The sequence below is a fragment of the Bos javanicus genome, chromosome 14 (genome assembly GCF_032452875.1).
Source record: "Bos javanicus breed banteng chromosome 14, ARS-OSU_banteng_1.0, whole genome shotgun sequence".
NCBI lineage: Eukaryota > Metazoa > Chordata > Mammalia > Artiodactyla > Bovidae > Bos > Bos javanicus.
In genome coordinates, this window is record NC_083881.1 from 64,404,303 (window position 1) to 64,428,578 (window position 24,276).

Sequence of the window (24,276 nt, forward strand, 5' to 3'; positions counted from 1 at the left end):
TCTTTCTCGGATGTCGCCTAAGTTTTTATTGGACAATTGGTAACTATATTCCCCACCCTTTTAGTTTTTTGAACATGTCCAGGATAAAGCCCACCAAAATACCCTTATGAGGAAAGAGAATCAGAAGGTGTAAAGAACAAAGGTTTGGTAATAAGCCACCATTTTAGGAAATCTTATTCACAAGGCAGCTATATACCTTTCTGTTCAACTATTCTAAATTGCTTCTTTATTTCTTACAACTTCTCCTTTGATAGAAAAGACCATATCTTTCTTACAAGATAAAGTTGTGTCTTTTTATGGAGTTAATCATTTGGGTTTGAAACATATTTAGGAATTATTATTATTGAAGAAAGCTGGATCAGTTATATTACAATAAAAGTAAATAAAAGAAAAAAGGAAAGTTGGCATTTCATCAAAAGCATTCTGTACAAAATCTTGTACAGTTGTATTTGGGTATTATTTTAGTCTTTAAACAGAGGCAATGAGGAGAGAATGTAAAAACATTTAAGAAACTAAATTTCTTGCCTCTGCAATTATTGGTATCCTCTTGGACAGATATTAAAGTGAAATTTATGTTTAAGGCAACTAGCATTTTATATCAATAGTAAATAAGATGTGGGATGGGACACTGCTGGTGCTGTATCATAGGTAGATACTAGATACGAGATTTTTGGTCTTAGCAGTGACAGTAAGTACTGAGCGGTTTAGGAAAAGGGAAATGGGCATGCATAAAAACACTGGTACTGTTGTGTAGAAACAGAGTTCATCAGCAATGTCAGATGAAGGAAAGATATTACTCAGCCATTAAAAAGAATACATTTGAATCAGTTCTAATGAGGTGGATGAAACTGGAGCCTATTATACAGAGTGAAGTAAGCCAGAAAGAAAAACACCAATACAGTATACTAACACATATATATGGAATTTAGAAAGATGGTAACAATAACCCTGTATACGAGACAACAAAAGAGACACTGATGTATAGAACAGTCTTTTGGACTCTGTGGGAGAGGGAGAGAGTGGGATGATTTGGGAGAATGGCATTGAAATATGTATAATACCATGTATGAAACGAGTTGCCAGTCCAGGTTCAATGCACAATACCGGATGCTTGGGGCTGGTGCACTGGGACGACCCAGAGGGATGGTACGGGGAGGGAGGAGAGAGGAGGGTTTAGGATGGGGGAACACGTGTATACCTGTGGCAGATTCATTTTGATATATGGCAAAACCAATACAATATTGTAAAGTTAAATAAAATAAAATTTAAAAAAAAGATTTGTATTATTCTTAATGGAAACTGTTTCATTCAAATACTTACTAGGGAAAATGTGAAATATAAAAAAGTCTCAGGTAATTTTAAAGGGATTGGGCCCTAAAATGAGCAATGTCTTAAAGCCTAACTACAGAAAATGTATTTTGAAGGGAAAGTACTAGATGTATTTTTTTTTTTTTTTGCCTAGATTAATTTTTGTGCATATGTATGTACTGTGCTCACACGTTTATTTGTTTTGTTTCCTTTTTTTCAAAAAGAATTTGTGTTTTCTCTTCCATGGGGCATGCTGGGTCTCTGAAACCATCATGGGGGTCAGGTTGAGACACTAAGCCACGCTCTCCCTTTCCGGCAACAGGCTTGAGCCGTGTTACAGGACGCTCCAACAGCTTCCTCTGTGGTCTGACTCTTCACCTTTCATCGTCCAATTGTGTGTTATAAAATACCCAGCAGAGCCACAAAATTATTGTGAGAATTTTATTCTTCTGGATTATGCAGTTTTTCCTCTAGGCTCTGCATTCTCCATTCTTCCTCCAAAAAAAACAAAAAAATACATTTTAATGAAGTTTTAGAAAGAAAAGTCTTTCTGTTGGGTCTGATTTCAGTTTGTGAAAATGTACATTTCATTGTCTCGAGATTTATGATTATATAGACTTTTACTTGGCCTAGAAAATACCCCCCCCCCACCTAATTCTCTTCTTTATTAAAAAAAGATCTATCTTAAATTATAGAAGAAATATAACAATAGTATAGGAAATTAACTTCAAATGTAAGAAGAGTTCAGCCCAAATCCTTCCATCCAGTTAGAACAGACATAACCTTTTCGTGTACACTTGTTTCAAGGCTTTAGTTGAAAATGACTTCGTGTGGTTTCTTTTGAACTCTATGCAATAATGTTTTTCATCCCTCAGGCAGTTTGATCCCTTCATGGTCGCCCCTGCATGGGCTGTATCCCATGCAGCCCACCTGGGCCACTTCTCCTTCTTTTCTGTCTCTCCAAATCCTCTGCTTTTATTTTATACTCACTGTCTCTCTGTCTCACTCCCTCTCTGTATCTCGTCCCTTTGCATTTATATTTGGTACTATAGGTCTACCTATTAACTACTCACGCTTCATGCCGCAAGATGGGAGAAGGGGAAATATCACAGGTTTTCAAAAAGCATCTAGGGGCAGGGAGGAGAAGGAATAATGGATTCTCAGACCAAGTTACTGGCAAGATTCTAGAACAGATTAGTAATGTTTGGTTTATGAGCACTTAACTAAGAATTAGAAGCCAGCATGGGCTTACTGAGAATTAGTGAGCCAAACTAATCTCACGCTCTCTGCCTTTTTTATTTTCCCCCTCTCTCTTTTGGATAGTTATGAATCGGTACTTTAGGGAACTGTAAATTTAATGTATTATGATTTCAGTGAATGACAATAATGATAATAAATTGAGCCATCTTACTTCCTGCTCAAAACTTTGTCTAGTGGCTCCTCGTTACACTAAGAATAAAATACAGAATCCTGTATAATCTGGCTCTTGCCATCTCTTGGGCTTTATTTCCTATGCCTCTTTTGCTTGTTAATCCTTTTGCAGGCTAGCTGGAAAACTTGGCCTTTTACGTTTCTCAAATGTGAGTGTGCTTACTGTACTCAGGGCCTCTCAGCCTGGAGGGCTCTCCCCCGAGATATTTGTATCACTTTCTCTCTGATTTAAATCACTCTGTCCAGAAAGCCTTCCCTTCCAACCGTGTCTAAACAATACATGCTCCACTTATGCTGCTGTATTTGTCTTCAGAGCCCTATCATCATCTGTGAAATTCATTCTCAGATATTTCGCTAATCACAGCTAGTAGGGGTTGACTCTTAATAGCCCAACTTGGAAGTCCAAACTCCTTAATATGGACCCTTTGCAATTTGGCCTCAGTATGGCCTTTCTAGCTTTACCTCTAGCTTCATACTAGTGTCATCCTGTCTGCTCTGTCCTCCCGTCCCTAGCCGACCTCGCCCACCTTGGCCCCATGCACTGTTCCTGTGCTCATCTCCCAGTGTAATGGCTGGAAGAGCAGAGAGACAGGACTGTGTGACCTCAGCTTCTTCACTCATTGCCCATGTTATCGCAGGTATGTTCCTTAATTACTAAGTTCCTCAATACCTTTCTTTATGGAAACAGTAGAACCGTCTTGCAAGACTGTTACGAAATGAGGTAATATGTCTTAAGTAGCTGGCACAGATTTAGTGCTTCTCTCTCCTTTTCCTTCACTAATCAGCCTATCTCATCTTCCGTTCCTGCGACATGAGGGACAGTCACGCTTTAGTTGGCTTGATGGATTATTGTCATTCTAGAGAATAATCTGTTCCACACAAATCTGTCATTGGCTTTGACTTTTAAAAATTATTATTTATCAGAGACCTGGATGAAACACTGCAAGTGAACTGGTGTTTTTCCAGCTTACTCAGCTGGTGAGTGACAGGGTCCACACAGGTCCACATGGCTCAGAAACTTGTCCTCCTGCACTGCAGTGACTGTAGAAATGGCAGGAGAGGAGTAGACTGACAGTTTGGATAACAGAGTCTAGTCTCATTTTTGTCATGGTAGTCTGGAATATGGGCTAAAATAAGCAAAGCTAATGTGTTTTTAGGGTGCATTAATAGAGTTAGGATCGAGAACAATGCCAGTCACTCAATAATGTTTGTGTTTTTTTGTTGCATCGGATTGAATTGTCAGACCGCATGTGGAATATTGTGTTATATTCTTGGTGCCACATGTTGAGTTGCTCTGCCAAACCAGACTCGGGAAGACTCGGTCAATGAATGCTATGGAAACTACGTCAAATGAGTGAGGGGTGAAAGATGAGTGAGTATTGGACCTGGTTTGGGAACGAGTAGAAATGTTGTAATGAAGCAGCTCTTTCTAAATATTTGAGTGAGAAAGTGACTGAGAAATAAGTGACTGAGAAATAAGTGACTGAGAAAGAAGGGTTAAGAGTTTCTGTGACGCTTCAGGGCCAGCATTTATGAGGAAATTGATTTTCACTCACTAGAAGAAAGATGTTTAAAGATGGTTTTCTAACCATAGAGTGGGCTGGCTAGTGAAGGACTAAACTCTCTGTGATTAAGATATTCAGGTAATCATTTGGGGAAATATTTTATAGGGGATATACGTATTGGGTGGGAGATTAGACTTTTTCAGGTAAAGAAAATTTGATTAATTTCTTCTACTCTGTTTTTTGTTTTGTTTTTTTCTTGATCCTAGAAATTACACTGTCAATTTTCTGGGGCCAGGATAGATCCTTTTCTTCTGTATCTCCCAAAACTTCTTGAGGATGATTTTTTTTTAAATTTTTACACCTTCCACATAAAATCCTTGAACTAAATAAATAAACCTTCTAATCTTCTTCTGCTTCCCCTCCTCTACCACCTCCACCATCCAAAAAAAATAAAAACCCAAAAGAAAAACCCAACAGTCTAAGCCTGACAGTATAGATACATATAACAACATTCTCGATCTAAAAGAGCTCTTAGGTCATCTAGATTTCTGAGACCTTCTCCACATCTGTGGTGAAATGCCCACGGTCCCGTAAGTGGATGGTGGCACAAATGGGCCTTGGAATGAGGCTGTCTGTCTCCTACACCGTTCCTTTCCGTTACACCATGACACCCTCGGGACGCACTGTAAGATCCAGAAATTGATGGCTGGTGGCCTGCCTCCATGTTACTTTTTGATGAGGGGAACCCAGGACAGTTGCTCTATTATAAACGAGTGTGGCACTTTCCACATCCCAGCTTTCATAACTTCATTCTGTTTGTTCTGGTGCCAGGATCACATTCAGATATTGTTTTCATTTAGTGTCTGGGAAGGTTTTTTTTTTTTTTTTTGCTGTCAACTCTTTATGGACAAGTGTTTGCTTATTAAATTTTCTTCTATGCTATAGTGTGAAAACACTTTTTTCCCCCCTTTTGGTTTTATTTTGTGTGTTTTATGCTCAGTGACTGTTGTGGGATTGAGTAGATGAGCCCACATACAGATTTAGGTTGGTCCTCTGTGGGTGGTTTAGAATGTTTGTGACATTTATGGTTTGCAGAAGCTGAAGGGGTGGCCTGTTCTATACCCTCCTTGCAAGGATAGGTATGTCATGTGTTTGCCAGACCATGCTTAGCTATGTGCCTTTGGAATTTTACCATAACTTCTTTTTTTGGAATGATTCTCCACACTTCTTTAAAATCTGTAAGCTATTATTTCTTGCAGCTTTATGAAGGAACTATATGTTAGATGGTTGAGTAAAAGGAGAGAGAGAAAGAGACAATGAATTTGGGAAATGAGTGCGATGAAGGAGAGATGAATAACTTGGGTCTTCCTCTGCCAAAATTTAAATATCAGAGACTGATTTTTCAAGGTATTGATGGAGCCCTAGCTAGTACTGCTTAGTTCAGCATTTGTTCCAATGGATGTTGTGATAAGCCTTGTAGCTCAAACATAAAGCACTCAAATTACATAATGTAACTCATTTTATTAACTAAGGATATTTTCTATGCATTTTATGTGGCACATGATTCGTTCCCTCCCACTGGTGAATATGTCCAGTAAATAGTTTATGGTTAAACATCTAAAATGACAATAAAACTTAGATTAAAAGAACTTGTTATTGGTAACTGACTTGTTACATTCAAGCAGTCAGATGTTTCTCATTCACTGACTAAGATGCATGTTTTAAATATAGCTTTGGAACTCAATTAGTAGAGACAGAGTTGGAGCAGAGATGAACATGTATTAAATTAACCTAGTCATTAGTTTTTAATTTAAATACTGTTCAGCTAAATAATTTGGCACCCGGTAAGTTTCAGTGGTGCTTGGCTGGCAGTTTAAGCACATCACTAATTATTCACAGGTTTTTTTTCTCCCCTCCTCTTTTCAAAGAAATGTAGAACCAGCAGTTTATTGTGGTAAAAATATTTTCATGCACTTGCTTTTTCTGTGAAAATATTTTTCGCACATGGATGACTGGTACTACAAAGTTAGCTTTCACCACCTTCAGGTCAGTTCGTTTTAGAACATTTGGAAAATGATACTCTTGAAATAAGAAAATTAAGTAAGGAAAAGAGCAGTCCGTAACAGCTTGCAGAGGACTGAGTTTGAGGCTCAAACTGAAGATTTTTCCCTATCATATGATTAAAAGCTGAGTGTTCTCTAAATCAGCCTACTCAGCTTTCTGGGAGAGAGTCTTCCTCCATCGTTCATTTCTGTCCCCTCCACTTTGCATGGCTTTTATTGTCACATGCTAAACTAATTTGAGGAATTTTGTAGATAAGCTTAGAAATGGTGACAACAGAGGACATGATATGTGAGAAAGATTCCTTTTGAGCAGACAACAGGACTTCGGGGACTACAGCCCAGGGTTCTTTCTCCTACATGTAGATCCTCGATGGCCAGCCCCTCCATGCATGTGAGCACACATGGAAGTCAGCATGAAGCAACAACCAGCACGTGGGCTTTGAAGTTTGCTTAACTTGGATTCTGTCTCCCCCTGTGCCCTGCCCCCCGTCCCAGCTAAAACCTCTCCGGTGGCTCCCCATCATTCTAAAGCAATGGTTCTCACACTTGAGCATGCATCAGAATCATCTGTGAGCTGGTTAAACACAGAATATTGGGATCCACCCCCAGAATTTCTGATTATGAGGTGAGAACCCTAGAATCTGCATTTCTAACAGATTCCTAGGTGATGCTGATGCTGCTGCTGGTCCAGGGACACACTCCAGGAATCACCGATTCGAGAGACGATGTAGAGAGTTATGGCATAAATAGAAAGTTCTTGGTGAGCTCGTCCTCTGCCTTTGTCTCCAGGTTTCCGTCCTGTTATTCTCCCCTTGGGTCTTCTGCTTCAGCAGTGGCAAACTGCTTGCAGGTCCTCAAAGGTGCCCTGTCGTCTGGCACTCCTCGCCTATTGTTTGTGCAAATACCTTGATACACTCACTGTTTCTCTTGCTGAGTTCCCTCCTCTCCCTTGTCTGCCTGATATGAATGCCTGTTTATTCTTTCAGACTCAGCTTTCTTTATGTGGTGCTGCTTCACTTTCACTTTTCACTTTCATGCATTGGAGAAGGAAATGGCAACCCACTCCAGTGTTCTTGCCTGGAGAATCCCAGGGACGGGGGAGCCTGATGGGCTGCCGTCTATGGGGTCACACAGAGTCAGACACGACTGAAGCGACTTAGCAGCAGCAGCAGCAGCAGCTGTGCTTAGTCGCTCAGTTGTGTCTGATTTCTTTGCGACCCCATGGACTGTAGCCCACCAGGCTCCTCTGTCCATGGGATTCTCCAGGCAAGAATACTGGAGTGGGTTGCCATGTCCTCCTCCAAGAGATCTTCCCAACCCAGGTCTCCCGCACTGCAGGCAAATTCTTTCTTGTCTGAGCCACCAGGGAAGGACAAGAGGGTGCAGGAGGCCACACTGAGCTGTGGGCACTCCAGCCCACTGTCCTTTTGGGGCCAACCTTGGGCCCTGCTCTGAGGCGGTTTCTGATAACCAAAGCATCAGGCTGCCTCTCCTCAAGGACTCTGGGGGTCTCAGGAGGGTCAATGTCCTTAATTTCTTGAAGATTCTTGACAAATCCCCCTGTGCCGTCAGTCCACTTTGTAAATACTTCTGTTGTAGTTAAATTATGTGTTGAAATGGACTTACACAGGCGTTGTCACTCAAAATGAATTATTTGTGCTCTGCAGAGTGAGTGAGGGTGATTTAAAGAGTGAGGGTGACTCTGTGTAGCCATTTACAAACACACATAGACCAGTCTGTGAACATCCTTGAGGGGGTCTGAGACGGAGGAGGAGACTCTACCATTCCCTCGGTGACTCTGACCTTCCTGCCTCTTAGCAGAGCTGTCGTCTCACACAGAGGGTGACCCTAGTGTCAAACATACATACATGTATAATGTGAGCTTTAAACACAAGCCCACTGCTTTATCTGGTCCCTAACTGAAGAATTAATGACACATTTTAACGTCAGAGGAAAAATTCACAATGATGACTTTCTTGAAAGTTCAGTTCAGTTCAGTTGCTCAGTCGTGTCCGACCCTTTGCGACCCCATGGACTACAGCACACCAGGCCTCCCTGTCCATCACCAGCTCCCGGAGTTTACTCAGACTCATGTCCATTGAGTCAGTGATGCCATCCAGCCATCTCATCCTCTGTCGTCCCCTTCTCCTCCCACCTTCAATCTTTCCCAGCATTAGGGTCTTTTAAAATGAGTCAGTTCTTCGCATCATGTGGCCAAAGTACTGGAGTTTCAGCTTCAGCATCAGTCCTTCCAATGAATATTCAGGACTGATCTTTAGGATGGACTGGTTGGATCTCCTTGCAGTCCAAGAGACTTTCAAGAGTCTTCTCCAACACCACGGTTCAAAAGCATCAATTCTTTGGCACTCAGCTTTCTTCACCGTTCAACACTCACATCTATACATGACCACTGGAAAAATCGTAGCCTTGACTAGACGGACCTTTGCTGGCAAAGTAATATCTCTGCTTTTTAATATGCTGTCTAGGGTGGTCATAAATTTTCTTCCAAGGAGTAAGCATCTTTTAATTTCATGGCTGCAGTCACCATCTGCAGTGATTTTTGGAGCTCCCCAAAATAAAATCTGTCACTGTTTCCACTGTTTCCCCATCTATTTGCCATGGAGTGATGGGACCAGATGCCATGATCTTCGTTTTCTGAATGTTGAGCTTTAAGCCAACTTTTTCACTCTCCTCTTTCATTTTCATCAAGAGGCTCGCTCTTTAGTTCTGCTTCAGTTTCTGCCATAAGGGTGGTGTCATCTGCATATCTGAGGTTATTGGTATTTCTCCCAGCAATCTTGATTCCAGTTTGTGCTTCCTCCAGCCCAGCGTTTCTCATGATGTACTCTGCATATAAGTTAAATAAGCTTAAGGGAGATAATATACAGCCTTAACGTACTCCTTTCCTTATTTGGAACCAGTCTGTTAATCCGTGTCCAGTGCTAACTTGAAAGTTAGAACAACACTATACTTTATGACAGTTTTCAAGGATTTCAAGGGCTAGCTTTAGTTAAATATGATTTCATGTTATGGACTGACTGTAGGACCCCTCTGTCTTGTGTCACATTTCAGTTGAGATGTGAGCTCTTTGATTTTCAAAATTGGCCTCGTTTCTCAGATGCAGGTCTTAAAAGCTGGGGTGCCTGGTGAGGGGTTTGAACCCTCTGCTCCTCATGGGGCTGCTTTGGATTTTGAGTTACAGGGGTGACTGCTCCAGGGGTGGGGTTTATGGTGAGTTGTGTCCTGGCTTCTCCTACCTGTTTGATGTGGTTTTCATCTTGTTTGCCCAGTGTGTAGTCACCACTCAGCCAGCTTTTAGGCTTTTTTTATTTTGTTTTTAGGCTTCTTTACAAAGAACCTTTTCTATGTGTAGCTGTGGAATCAGTGTGTCCATCGGAGGAGGCATCTTCAGGATCTTCCTAAGATGCCATCTGGCTGTAGGATGAGTCTTCATTAAAAAATATGTCTGTGTATACACATACACAGGCTTCCCTGGTAGCTCAGCTGGTAAAGAATCCGTCTGCAATGCAGGAGATCCCAGTTTGATTCCTGGGTTGGGAAGTTCCCCTGGAGAAGGGATAGACTACCCACTCCATTATGCTTGGGCTTCCCTGGCGGCTCATGTGGTTAAGAATCCACCTGCAGTGTGGTAAGCCTGGGTTCTATCCCTGGGTTGGGAAGATCCCCTGGAGAAGGGCACCTCAACCCACTCCAATATTCTTGTCTGGAGAATCCCCTTGGACAGAGGAGCTGGCAGGCTACAGTCCATGGGGTCGCAAAGAGTTGGACACGACTGACTAAGAATACAGCACGGCACATATACATACACATATAAATTGTTGTTAAGTCACTCAGTCGTGTCTGACTCTTTCACGACCCCATGGGCAGTAGCCTGCCAGGCTCTTCTGTCCATGGGATTTCCCAGGCAACAATACTGGAGTGAGTTGCCATTTCCTTCTCCAGGGGATCTTCCTGACCCAGGGATTGAACCTGCATCTCATACATTACAGGCAGATTCTTTAGCTCTGAGCCACCAGGAAAGTTACATATATATATGTGTGTGTATATATATGTATGTATGTGTGTATATATATACACACACATACATATAAACACATAATAGGTATTTGTACATATACACATATATTTGTAACTCCAATTTTATAACATCCTGCTATTTATTACATTTTAACTAATAGTGTATCTAGCAATCTCCTAGTAAAACTTGGCAGAATTGACGCTCTCCTCAGTACACTTACTACATGAGTATGCAGTTCATTGAAGGTGTCCTAAAATAAATTAATGTTATGAAAAAGAGACCTGATTCTAGAGGTCCCTTTGGAGGGCAAAATGAGAAAAGACACAGACAGTCCACCATATACTTGCTATGGAGTGATTTACCCCAAGTCACAGAGCTACTTATTGGCAAGCTGGTATTAAAACTCAAGACTCCTGACTGTAACTGACTGACTTTAAATAAAAGTTGGCAGCATTTAGTAATTACAGAGAAAGGCTCAGAAATGTTGTCTTTCACTCTCTCTCTCTCTTTTTTTGTCACAGTGAATGGAATGGTGTTGAAATAGTCTTAAATGAAGAACACATTGTATTTAATTTTCTCCTTTTGGGCAAGGGAGACTTAGCTTTCACGGCTCCTGGGAATGAAAGAGACAACAGGAGTGTTGTATCTTCTCTGATTCATTCTTCCCTAGTAATCCACCCCCTTCTAAGAGAATAACATTGCTTCACAGAGACGAGGGTGTATTTTTTTCTAGTTCCAAAGAAGCACAGAGGTAAGTTGTTGTTCAGTTGTTCAGTCGTGTCCGACTCTATGTGACCCCATGGACTGCAGCATGCCAGGCTTCCCTGTCCTTCAGCATCACCTGGAGTTTCCTGAAACTCATGTCCATTGAGTCGATGATGCCATCCAACCATCTTATCCTCTGTTGCCCTTCTCCTCCTATCCTCAATCTTTTCTAGAGATAAGAGTTGTATGCAAAGGAAATTTCTGCCATAATATATCCTGACACTTATGGCATAAGTACATTTGGAAGGAAGGGTTCAGTGGGTTCCCTTACCTATAGTCAAAAGATTTCCAAGCTCCTAAGAGGAAAGATGTAACTATTAAGAATACAGAACTTTGTGTAAGTATATATGCATACATGTAAGTATCACGTCTTCTTGGAGCAGTGAGTTTCTGGTTTTTAAGACATTTCCACAAATTTATTTTGCAGACCTTTTCAGAGGCAGTTAGATTTAATGTGGTCTATGGAGTTTTTGAAGTAGTTAACAATGCTCCACAACTTCTGGAAAAGCAGTTGAAAAAAATTGTACTAAACCAGCGACCTCGAAATCCTATCTATGATGTTGTAAGGAAAGGAAAGAGTGATGTTAAACCTGTTCAAGTGAACGCCCCTCACGAAGATGAGACCATTAATGTCAACTACAATATCATGGTAAGAAAGTATATTTGAGTTACATCTTACTGGATAAATAAAGCATTAAATGAAATTATCATCAGATTCCTTGGGCGTCCCTTTCTAAAGTTTAACTGTATTTATTAAATTTTATTGTACTTACATACAAAGTATTTGTCAGTAACAGTATCATCTTATTCATATGAAATGACCAGTTTAGCAGTTTCTTGATATTTGATTATCAGTATGAGAAGGTTCATGTAATTTACTTTGAATATTTAGCAAGTACAGTTAATTTGGGGCAGTATATATATATATATCCTTTATAGTTTAGGTGTATTCTAGAAAGTATGGGTATATAGACATATCTTGGATATATTGCAGGTTGGCTCCAGACCACTACAGTAAAGTGAATATTGTGATGAAGCAAATCACACGATTATTTTGATTTCCCAGTACATATAAAAATTACGTTTACACCACACTGTAGCCTATTAAGTGTACCATAGCATTGTGTCTTAGGAAACAATGTATATACTTTAATTAAAAAATACTTCATTGCTAAAAAATACTAACCATCATCTGAGCTTTCAACAAGTCTTTGTAGTAACATCAAAAATAACTGATCACAGATCACCATAACAGATGTAGTAATAATGAAAAACTCTGAAAGATCGTAGTTACCCAAATGTGACACAGAAACATGAAGTGAGCAAATACTGTGGAAAAAATGGTGCAGCTAGACTTGCTTGCCCCTGGGATGCCCCTCACCTTCAGTTGGTGAAGAACAAAGCATCCGTGAGGCACAATAAAGCAAAGCACAATGGAGTAAGTTACGCCTGTACAGTGAACTTATTTCAGTGAGTTCTGTCGAGCAGTTGGGAATTAAGATTTCTATTTTTAATTATTATATTAGTTTCAGGTGTATAGCACAGTGATTGGATATTTTTACGCATTGTGAAATGAGACTTACCACCTGTCACTATTACAGAGTTATCACAGTGTTATTGGCTATGTTCCCTAAGCTGTGCATTGCATCCCTGAGACTTGTTTTATAACTAGAAGATTGTACCGCTTAATTCCCTTCACCTATCTTGCCCATTCCCCCGTCCCCTCCACTCTGCAACCACTGGTTTGTTCTCTATGACTCTGTTTCTGTAGTGTTATGTTTGTTAGTTTGTTGTTTTTTAGATTCCACATGTAAGTGAAATCATATCACATTTGTCTTTCTCTGTTTAAATTTCACTTGGTATAGTATACCCTTTAGGTCCCTCCATGATTGTTGCAAATGGCAAGATTTCATTCTTATTTGTGGCTGAGTAATGGCTCATCTTCTCTATCCATTCATCTATCAATGGATATTTAGGTTGCTTTCCTATCTTGGTTACTGTAAATAACGATACAGTGAACTTGGGGTACCTATATCTTTTTTAATTTGAGTTTTTCTTTTCTTCAGATAAATACCCAGAGGTGGAATTGCTGGATCATATAGTAGTTCTAGTTGTAATTTTTGAGGAAACTCCATGCTATTTTTCATAGCTGGTTGTACCAATTTACATTACCACCAACAGTGCACAAGAGTTCCCTCTTCTCCATATCCTCACCAATACTTTGTTGTCTTTTTAAAAATAGCCATTCTGACAGGTGTGAGATGATATCTCATTGTGGTTTTGATTTGCATTTCCCTTACAATTAGTGATCTTAAGCATCTTTTCATGTGCCTGTTGGCCATCTGTATGTCTTATCTGGAAAAATGTGTTTTAAGTTCCTTAACCAATTTTTAAAATTGGATTTTTTTTTTTTTTTTGCTGTTAAGTTGTATGAGTTCTTCATATATTTTGGATATTAACCCTTATCAGACGTGTCATTTGCAAAATGCTTCTTTGATTCAGGAAGTTGCCTTTTTGTTTTGTTGACGGATTCTTTCGCTGTACAAGACGTTTTAGTTTGATGTAGTTCCGTTTGCTTACCTGTTGCCCTTGTCTGAGGGGACAGATCCAAAATAAAAATGTTGCTAAGATCAGTTTCAGAGAGCATATTGCCTATGTTTTCTTTTAGGAGTTTTATGGATTCAGGTCTTACATTTAAGTCTTTAATCCATTTGAGTTTATTTTCGTATATGCTGTAAGAAAGTGGTCTAGTTTTATTCTTTTGCTTATAGCTGTCCAGTTTTTTAAGCACCGTTTATTGAAGAGACTATCTTTCCCACATTGTATAGTCTTGTCTCTTTTGTCATAGATTAATTGACCATAGAACTGTGGATTTATTTCTGGGCTCCCTGTTCTGTTCCATTGCTCTATATGTCTGTTTTTTTTTTTTTTTGACAATGACAGTGATAGGAAGAGCTGACTTTGAAGGATCAAAAAGCGATCTCGCTATGAATGCTTGGCTGCCACAAACCAGTTATCCCTGTGGTAACTTTTCTGAGGCCTCCTGCTTAAAATCCTGAAGGTCAAAAGGATCGTGAGGCCCTGCTTTAATGGTCTGTATTCGTATTAAAAATCAAGATTAAGCGAGCTTTACCCTTCTGCTCCATGGGAGGTTTCTGTCCTCCCTGAGCTCGCCTTAGGACAGCCGTGTTACAGTCTGACAGGTGTACCACCCCAGTCAAACTCCCTATCTGGCACTGTCCCTGGAGAGGGTCGCACCCAGCCAGCTTGCGGCTGGGTGCTAGGCGCCAGAAGTGAGAGCCCCTCAGGGCTTGCAGTAGCATCCTGCTTTAATTAATATAGGTTTACTTTTCACTGTCATGCGTTGGAGAGGGAAATGGCAACCCACTCCAGTGTTCTTGCCTGGAGAATCCCAGGGACGGAGGAGCCTGGTGGGCTGCGGTCCATGGGTTACACAGAGTTGGACACGACTGAAGTGACTTAGCAGCAGCAGCAGTATGGTTTGAAATCAGGGAACATAATACCTCCTGCTTTGTTCTTTCTTAAGATTGCTTTGGATATTTGGGGTCTTTTGTGGTTTTATATAAATTCTTTGTGTATGTGTGTGTCTGTGCTCAGTCACACAGTAATGTCTGGCTCTCTGCGACCCCATGGTCTTTAGCTAGCCTCCTCTGTCCGTGGAGTTTCCCAGGCAAGCATACTGGAGCTGGTTGCCATTTCCTACTCTAGGGGATCTTCCCTCCCCAGGGATCAAACTTACATCTCCTGCATTGGCATACAAATTGTAGGATTATTCTAGTTCTGGGGAAAATGCCATGAGTGTTTTGCTAGGGATTGTATTGAATCTTTAGAATAATTTGTAGAATGTACATTTTAACAATAATAATTCTTCCCAGCCACAAGCATGGTGTATCTTTCCATTTATTTGTTTATCTTTAATTTCTTTCATCAATATCTTATAGTTTTCAGGCTACAGGTCTTTCACCTCCTTAGTTAAATTTATTCTTGTGTATTTTATTCTTTTCGATGCAGTCATAAATGTGATTGTTTTCTTAATTTTTCTTTCTGGTGGTTCATTATTAGAGTATAGAAATGCAACATATTTCTGTATATTAATTTTATATTCTACAACTTTACCAAATTCATTTGTTATAATAATTTTTGGTAGTCTTTGTACTCAGTCATGTCTGACTCTTTATGACCCCATGGACCGCAGCTTACCAGGCTCTTCTATCCATGGAACTTTCCAGGCAAGAATACTGGAATGGATTGCCATTTCCTACTCCAGGTTTGGTAGTGTTTAGGGTTTTCTATATATAGTGTCATGTCATCTGCAAATAGTGACTGTTTTACTTCTTTTTTTCCAGTTTGAATGTCTTGTTTTTTTCTTGTCTGATTGCTGTGGCTAGGAGTTTGAACATCATGTTGAATAAAAGTGGTTAAGAGTGGATACCCTTCTCTTGTTCCTGATCTTAGAGGAAAATTTTTCAGTTTTTCACCACCGACTATGATGTTAGCTGTGGGTTTGTCACCTGGCCTTTATTATGTTAACATATGTTCCCTCTCTGCCCACTTTGTTGAGAATTTTTTTAATCATAAATGGATGTTGAATTTTGTCAAATGCTTTTTCTGTATCTATTGAGATGATCGTATGATTTTTATTAACTTTTTAATATGGTGTATCACATTGATTTGTCAATATTGAACCATCCTTGCATCTCTGGAATAAATCCCACTTGATCTGATTTATTATTCTTTTAATGTGTTGTTGAATTCAGCCGTTATGCTTTTATTTATTATTTATTTCTGGCTGCACTGGGTCTTTGTTGCTGCATGCAGTCGTCCTCTATTTGCTGTGGAGCAGGGTTACTCTTGGTTGAGATGTATGGACTCTCATATGGTGGTTTCTCTTGTTGCAGGGCACAGGCTCTAGGCATGCAGGCTTCGGTGGTTGTAACGTGTGAGTTCAGCAGTTGTGGCATGTGGGCCCTAGGGTGCAGGCTCAGTAGTTGTGGGGCACAGGCTTAGTGGCTCTGCAAAATGCGGAATCCTCTCAGACCAGGGATCAAACTTAGATCCACTGCACTGGAAGGCGGATTTCTATCCCTTGTATCACCATGGAAGTGCCAGCCATTATGTTTTATTGGATCTGTTTGCATCTTTTGTTATCAGGTATATTGGTCTGTAATTATCTATCTTTCTTTCTTTTTGGTTTTGGTATCAGGGTAATGCTGGCCTTGTAGGGTGAGCTTGGAAGTGTTTCTCTTTAATTTTCTGAAACAGTTTGAGAAGGATAGGTGTTAACTCTTTTTAAAATGTTTGGTAGAATTCCCCTGTGAAGGCTTCTGATCTTGCACTTTTGTTTTTTGGGAGTTGTTGTTTTTTTTTTTTAATCACTATAATTGATTTTCTATTTCTTCATGATTGAGTCTTAGAAGATTTTTTGTTTTTAGGGATTTATCCATCTCTTCTAGATTGTCCAGTTGTTGACAAATAATTGTTCATACTAGTCTCTTATGATTCTATTTCTGTGATATTGGTTGTAACTTCTCTTTTCTGGTTTTATTTGGAACCTCTTATTTATTGACGAGTTTGAATAAAGGTTTATCAGTTTTATCTTTTCAAAGAACTGGCTCTTCATTACTGATTTTTTTAGTCTCTATTTCATATATTTCTGCTTTGATATTTATTATTTTCTTCCTTGTCCTAACTTCGGGCTTCGTTTTTCTACTATGGTGCATAGTAGGTGAGATTGGAGCACTCCCTTTGTGAGAGAAGCCTCTGAGTTTTCCTCCTCTGCAGTTGTTCACCTGTGAATATTGTGTTACTTTTCACCTGTCGTGCTGGCTCACAAATTACACTGTTGTTGGAACTGCTCTTAGCGCCCTGCCCCCCGACTTACCTGTTGGTTTGCCAGCAGTTGGCCCTGGTGTTTCTCCTGCGTTTTCACCAGGCCACCTGTGTGAACCCACCAAAGTCAGGTCCCAGGATTGCGGTAGTTGTGTACCTGGATCATCTGTGGTAGCTAGCTATGGAGGCAGCTCAGATTCTGACCTGGCCCAGTCTCTGTGTGAACGTGCCCACAAAGCCCACAGTGGCTGAAACTAGACCCATCTGAGCTGTGTGAGTGCTCATCCATTTGGACATTCCACAGGCACTGAGTTCACAGCACTGACAGTGAGGGTGTATGTGAATCTGCAGCTCTTGTGGCCATGAGGAGAGATTTCAGCTCTTCTGTTTTAGTTGCATGGCCCCTGGGGCTCAGCTGTGGTTTCAGCCCCACCTCTGTGCATGTTCCTCCGAAGGCTGCCCTAGAGCACCTGTGCCCTGCCCAGGTAGGCAGGGGAAGAGGTGATGATGGGCAGAGCGTGTGAGTCTGGCTCTGGGAGGTGCCCCTCCTAGTATCCATGGAAACAGGGGTGCGTGGGGAAGGGGACTGAAATTACGGCAGTCCCCCTCCTGTGGGTCACTCAGCAATGGTGCCCTGCTTCTTTGGCGGCCCAGGCTTCTTCCATGAACATTCCCAGTTGTGGAGCTCCTTACTCCCATCCTTGCGGGCTGTCTCTTCACAGCCAACAACTGTCTCCTCGCTGTGTCCACTCTCCAAACCCCACGTTCCAGCACCCAGCCCCTCTCTGCATCAACAGACAACAACTCAGGCTGGAGCATGCAGGGCTGCAGGGCTGCAGAATGGAACATCCATGTAGGTCTTAATCTGTCCTACCTGTCACAGACCAGTTGCTGTGCTTTCCTCCAAGCTCCTGAAGCTCCCCCTCCATCACAGCTGATCTGCCCAATGGTGAGGGGGCTTCCCTGAGTGCAGGAGCCTCTTCTATCCTTCAGCTCCCCACCAGGGGTGCAGGTACCATTCTGTTTCTCTTTTTCTTTCTTAAGTCCTACCCAGTTGTGTGAAGATTTTTCCTGTCCTTTTAGGTGTCCAAGGTCCTCTGCTAGTGTACAGCAGGCACTCTGAGAATTGCTCCATTTGTAGATGTATTCTTGATGTACTTGTGGGGAGAGGTGAACTCCACATCCTTCTATTCTGCCATCTTGACTCCATCCCCATCTCAATCATGTTCTGTGGAAACCTTGGTTTTCATGCCTATGGGGCCTCCTACAGAGTCCTGAACTTCTGGCACTTGTTCAGTTGCTAAGTCATGTCTGATTCTTTGCCACCCCATGGTCTAGAGCATGCCAGGCTTCCCTGTTCTTCACTATCTCCCAGAGTTTGCTCAGACTCATGTCCATTGAGCTGATGATGCCGTCCAACCATCTCATCCTCCATTGGGAGCTCAGGGTCATAGCCATTAGACCACCAGGGAAGTCCCCTGTTTGTGATTATTTTTAACCTGTTTTATATCTGTGAAAATAATGACACTGATTAATTTTTTTTGGTCATTTTTCCTCTTTCAGTAAGTTACTTAAGTTTTCTGGATTCAGTTTGGTAGTCTGTAACATGTAGATGATAGCTGATGTAGGTTTGTTGAGAGAATTAATGAAGTGTACCAGCAGACAAAGTGGCTTCAAACTTGAGACTCGGGGTTCTTTGTCCTGTCCAAATAGAAGGTAGAGACAGGCTCCCTATAAGAGCTAGAGGTAACATTGCTCTAGTGATTAGACCATCATTGTCCTAACAGGTGATTTTCTGTGATGCTTTCTTTTTCACTTGTCTTCTAACAGTGTCTCAATCGTGAACAAGGTATTCACTGGGTCAAAAAAGAAAGACTTCCAACATTTCTGGAAAGTGATTGTTACTTTGAATACAGGTATTGTAATTCATCAATATACATATATTTTAAATGATTTTTTTCACCAAAAATCATTTTTATTTACTTTCTTAATAAAATTGTGTACTTTAACCCCATTGGAGTTTGTATTTTGGTTACTATGTAGTATAATATAGAGCATTGGTAAAAATTGCTTAACATTTCCAAAGAGATTTCATAGAAACAGTACCTAATAAATGTACTTCAATTCTGCTTCTTTGATCATTATATTTAAATTTTTTTCTACTTCTGTAAAGGTATTTGTGTTCAGGGTGATAAAAAATGAATACAAATGGCATAAAAAAGACAGAATGTTCTAGCACAGGGCCAAGTTTTTCTTTTATGTTCCCTGACTTTTAAAGTTTAAGTTCCTAAACAGTCTGAAATTTTACTAAAATTTGACCCTTTCTTAGAACAACTATTTTCTAAAATACAATAAAACAGAATAATTATTAATTAATTAGTGATCCTATGAATACGCCATTAATTTTAGCAGCTCCTAAGAGACTCATCCTGCAAAGCTAGGAGGGAAGATTGATTTGAATACATAAAATTTTAGTTTTTATTCTGAATTCTACCATATTTGAAATTTATTTCAATTTGTATGATTTCTGAAATACAGGTTAGCCAAATTGATTTCACAAGTAAGATGGAGTGAATCAGGCATGAATATCATATTAGGTACAGAGTTTTCACCCTGGGTCCTGAAAAAACCACCCAGTCCACCACCTCCTCCTGTTGAAGAAGATGATGTTATAATTATGAAAAAGTTCTACATTTCTCTGGGCGAGGTAAAAGTTTGAGTGTTTCTTTGTGACTTGGCACTTTGGTGAAACTTGTCTTTTTAGAGACATGATGTTCATTTGAATAAGAAAATGTTTTCAAATACTTCCAAAGTAGATTTAGCAGAAATTCTTTTGGATTTATGATGACTTGTTTGCCTTACACTCTTTCACCTGAAATGTAATTAGAATTATTATTGTCATGTGTACAAAGGAAAATGGAAAATTGAAGAGCATGCCCACTGTCACATGGGAAGTAAGGCTTTCATTGTTCATTCCAATTTTTTTATTATTTAGAATCTATAATATTTGTACAAAGCAATGATAAATTGGATCTTCTCCTCCATATTGTCAAGATTATTTTTTAGTAATTAAATGCATTAGTGTTTAACTGTTACCAGGTATGTTGGGTAGCATAAGTACATATGAAGAAATCTAACCCAGAATCAGATGTCCTTTTGGAGAACCATAGTATAGTCAAACTTGTAGTTAGATCTTTGGCTTTGTCAGGGAGGGAACCTTTTCCTTCTAACCTTGTAGGTTCTTTGGCTGGTCTAATTAAAAAATATTGACATAAGATAGTTATAGGCAAAAAAAAAAGGTAATTTAGTTATGTACAGGAGCCCTTTAAGAATATGAGACCCGAAACAAGTTGGGCAGTTGAGCTATCCTGAGCTTGGGAATGGGATAGGGGCCTGGGGCTTCAGAGGGGAATAGGGTAAGTCACAGGACTATAAGAAGACCAGATGTTTGCTAATTAGATGTTTGCCTGCCATAGAGGTAGGTAGTCATTCACATAAAAGTCATCTCTGGTACTGGCTGTCTCTGAGCCTGGCCCTGTAACTAAATTCTTTTAGGTGAATTTAGGTAGTTAAAGGAGAGGTAAATGCTTCTCTTGAGTCTACTGGGTCGAGGTCTCCTTTGGCTCACAATAATCCAGGTCATGGCATGTTTTGGGGTCACTATCCTGCTTCTCTTTACCTTCTAATTATTAAATCTCTCTGGGAACAGGTTTCCAATATACAATTCTTTGCAAAACCAGGAACTGCAAATATGTTACCCATGTGTTGCTCTTGTCCTAGTTTCCATTCATGACAGACATTGCTAATCAATCATGGCAGTTTTCCTGCTGAGCTAGGACTTGGCTCTAAGTTCTTTTCAACACAGCTTCCTAGGCAGGCACTTCCAATTGATCAAAGATGTCATTCAAGAGGAAAACATCTCTGTTGGAATGGATGTCCTTACACTATCTTTTTGAACATTTTTTTTTCATGTGTAAGCTCCTATATAATTTTGCAGTTTGACAGTTCTATCAGCAATATTTGGCAAAAATGTTAAAAAAAAAATGTATGCCAGTCCCATTATTTCCTCTGAATAATGCTCAGGGATGTACTAAAGTCACATTTTTCTTTTCTCTTATATTTATTTTTCAGTATTTATTTTTCCTACTAACATATGTGTTCCAATAATGTTAGGGATGTCAAAAACATACTAATGGTAGAGGTCCATAAACATGCAAAGGAAAGAATCAATCTAGGGGAATAAGTTCTGATTCCTTACATGTAAATTGAATCAAATATAAGAAAATAAAAATCAAAGCTACTTTACTTTTACTATTTTCTGTGATGGAAAAAAACTCATTTCTGTCAACTTGAGTAATACCTGAATTATATATTTCTTTTTAATAGCCTTTGAGCTTGAGTGTTCAATTTTTGGGGCTGTTAAATCATTAAACCATGACTATAGATAGGTATTAATCCTTATGATAATTAGTAATATTTCTTTGTCTTCAGTTGTACCATCGAAACACAAACAATTAACCCATCTTTTAAGAATATAAAGTAGAATAGTTAACTGTTTTTATATTTAACTAACTACTTCTTTCTCCTCTATCTTCCGCTCTCTTATCTTTTTGTATAATTAATTTAATGACTCTTGTATGTTGGTCTTAATTCCTTGATAGTTCCTTAATTATTTTGGTCTCCTCTCAGTGCTTAGGATAGAACTTGGAACAGAGAAGTCATTTAATAAATATTTTGAATGAATATAATTAGTAGTAAATGATTTGGTTTTAGAGAAAGAAAAAGAGGAAACAAAAGGAAATTAGATTCAAATCTACTGGGGTCGCACACAGTTGGACACGACTGAAGTGACTTAGCAGCAGCATCTACCTTACTTCTAAAAGGGACAGTACCACACCAGCGGCACCTGGTGTTTCTCTCTCGCGCCTTTGGTCTTGTTGTGTGGCCCGACTTGCCCCGCTAATTCTCCATAATTCCATTTGAGCCTTGCCTCCTCTGTAAGTGTTCCTTAGGCTAAGATGACTTAGTTCGAAAAAAGGAAAAGTGAGAGTAATGCTGGACACTCCCTTCTGTGCCTCTGTTGAACAAGTTGGATTATCCTAGAAAAGTAGGTGAGGACAAAGTGGGAAGAAGAATCTTCCCAGGGCATCTGAGATGGAGTTTCTTAGGACTGGGGCTTTTGAAGCTGCACGTCAGGTTGAGAATTGGATCAGCTGACTCAGGAGTACATAAAGAAAGGAAAAACTGAAGACTCTATCCAGGGGCAGGTGAGTCAGAAATCATCCTTCAGGAAGCATCCCATCCAAGCAAAGTTGCGAAAACAGAATCTAAGGTAAAGGGGAAGTTCAACGTGGAGAGGTTTCCAGTGCTACTGAGAGTAAGTTTTTGTCATATTAAGGAGGAGCTGTTAAAAACACTGAGCCTGACCAGATGGATCTGGGGGCATGAAATCATTGAGAAAGTTGTAAATGGGAGCAGCTGGCGTAAGATGCATCCAAAGACTGATGAGCTGTGGAGCCTGCCAAGTTAACCTAGATGGCGGGAGTTTGTAGTGAATCCAGGAAGGAGGGTTGCGTACTTCCGGTGGAGGAGTGAAGAATTTGATGGGTATTGGGCCCCTTTTTTTTCTTTTGATCATCTAATATGAAAATAATCTGAAATTTCCTTACCATTATTCTCAGCTAATGAATTTTTCTATGTACAATATTCTTTTCTTTCACAGCATAATTTTTCCTTTACGTATTGTACTATACAAATTGAGTATTATCATAATGATTTATCCAGATTCATGATTGGAAGAATACTGCTAATCTTGGTTAAACAAATGTGCTCCTTTCTTCCTAGGCCTCCTATACTCAAACAAAAGATTGGTTTGCCTTAGCAAAACAATGTCAGCAAACAGTACCAACCTTTTCACTACCATCTTGTGTATTCCACGACAAAATTGAATCACCAGTTGTTTCATCTGCTTCTGGTAAGCAGTAGAGGACAAGGATAAGAATGACCCCAGAACTCCTTTTTACGTCTTTTGTTGTTGTTATTCTAAACTTACAACACTTAGTGGATAGGGAAAAAACTGGTATCTCCTGCAGCTCCACTTTCTACTCTTTTCTAAGAGACAACCTCGTATAGTGAAAAGAAGAGGGGTTTAGAACCCAACTCTGATACTTATTAGTTTGTGACTTCTGCAAATTATTCCACTTCTGGTAACCTTGCTTTTGTCATCTGTAAGGTTAAACTAATGATGCATACATACTGAATATATAAAATGTTTAGTGCTTGGTACCTGGTAGACAGTCAATAAACATTTGCTTTATCATTATTTCCTATTACAGTTTACAAATTCTTATTATTAAGAATTTGAAATAAAGTGGGTACAACCTTTCTCTCCTCCCAAAAGTAAATAGTGATTTATGGAACTTGAGTTATCCTGCTAAGTTCAGACTATTTTTCACCTTGAAAAGCAGATAAATTTCTACTGTGGGTGGATGAACTTTGGTAGGTGACAGAAACTTTTCATAAATAAAGGGGACCTTCCATAAATGGTCCAGAAAGGACTTCCCTGGTGGCTCAGACAGTAAAGCGTCTGCTTTCAATGCGGGAGACCTGGGTTCGATCCCTGGGTTGGGAAGATCCTCTGGAGAAGGAAATGGCAACCCACTCCAGTATTCTTGCCTGGAAAATCCCACAGATGGAGGAGTCTGGTAAGCTACAGTCCGTGGGGTTGGAAAGAGTCGGACATGACTGAGCGACTTCACCTTCCCTTCCCTTACCTCCAGAAACGGTAGTAATTAACATATGATATTGCTAGAGGAAAAAAAATCTAGCAGTGTGATTCAGGAAGGGAATTCCACAATTCACTAAGTTATTGCACAGTTCCTTTGATAAGTACCAGAAACTTCTGAGGGTGATAAATCTGGAGTCTCTAGAATTGAAACTAAATCTAGGTAAAGAGGGAAATCATCTTTCTAATTGGAAATTACGGAATATATAGATTTCTTACTGTTGCCTCCAAATAGTGAAGTAGAAAATTGGAGAGTGAAGTTAGTGAACAGAGAGAGAAAGGATACCAGGAAGGCAGTGAGTGGAAATGCCAGGCTTGTACACTCCCTCCATGTTTGTGGGGTTGAGTGTATACCCACTATCCTTTCACAGGTATACAAAAGTCTAATCTCAATTTTAGGGAAATTTATTATACATATTTTCAATTAAAATTATGAAATATTTTCAGTTTATTGAGATTTGAAATCTATTACTGAGAAAATTGAGGTTGGGACACATGGATCAGGGTTTTCCTGATCCATGGCTTTGCGAG

At 39.8% G+C, this 24,276-nt stretch overlaps 1 protein-coding gene and 1 long non-coding RNA gene across 4 annotated transcripts in view; one reads left to right on the forward strand and one right to left on the reverse strand.

Moving 5' to 3' along the window:
- Positions 1-24,276, forward strand: part of RGS22 (regulator of G protein signaling 22) — a 141,450-nt gene that overhangs the window by 18,597 nt on the left and 98,577 nt on the right. For 2 of the 3 annotated variants that reach the window (XM_061438351.1, XM_061438353.1), the window contains exons 4-7: positions 11,539-11,760; positions 18,792-18,877; positions 19,500-19,668; positions 22,806-22,935. In XM_061438351.1, coding sequence (XP_061294335.1) covers positions 11,539-11,760; positions 18,792-18,877; positions 19,500-19,668; positions 22,806-22,935 — 607 coding nt within the window. Of the gene's footprint in view, positions 1-5,896; positions 7,068-11,538; positions 11,761-18,791; positions 18,878-19,499; positions 19,669-22,805; positions 22,936-24,276 lie in introns of those variants that run through there. The other variant, XM_061438352.1, reaches the window with a different exon arrangement.
- LOC133260161 (uncharacterized) overlaps positions 1,680-24,276 on the reverse strand; it is a 111,943-nt gene continuing 89,346 nt past the window's right edge. The window contains exon 3 of the long non-coding RNA XR_009740673.1: positions 1,680-1,799. This is a non-coding gene — a long non-coding RNA (uncharacterized LOC133260161). The remainder of the gene's footprint in view (positions 1,800-24,276) is intronic.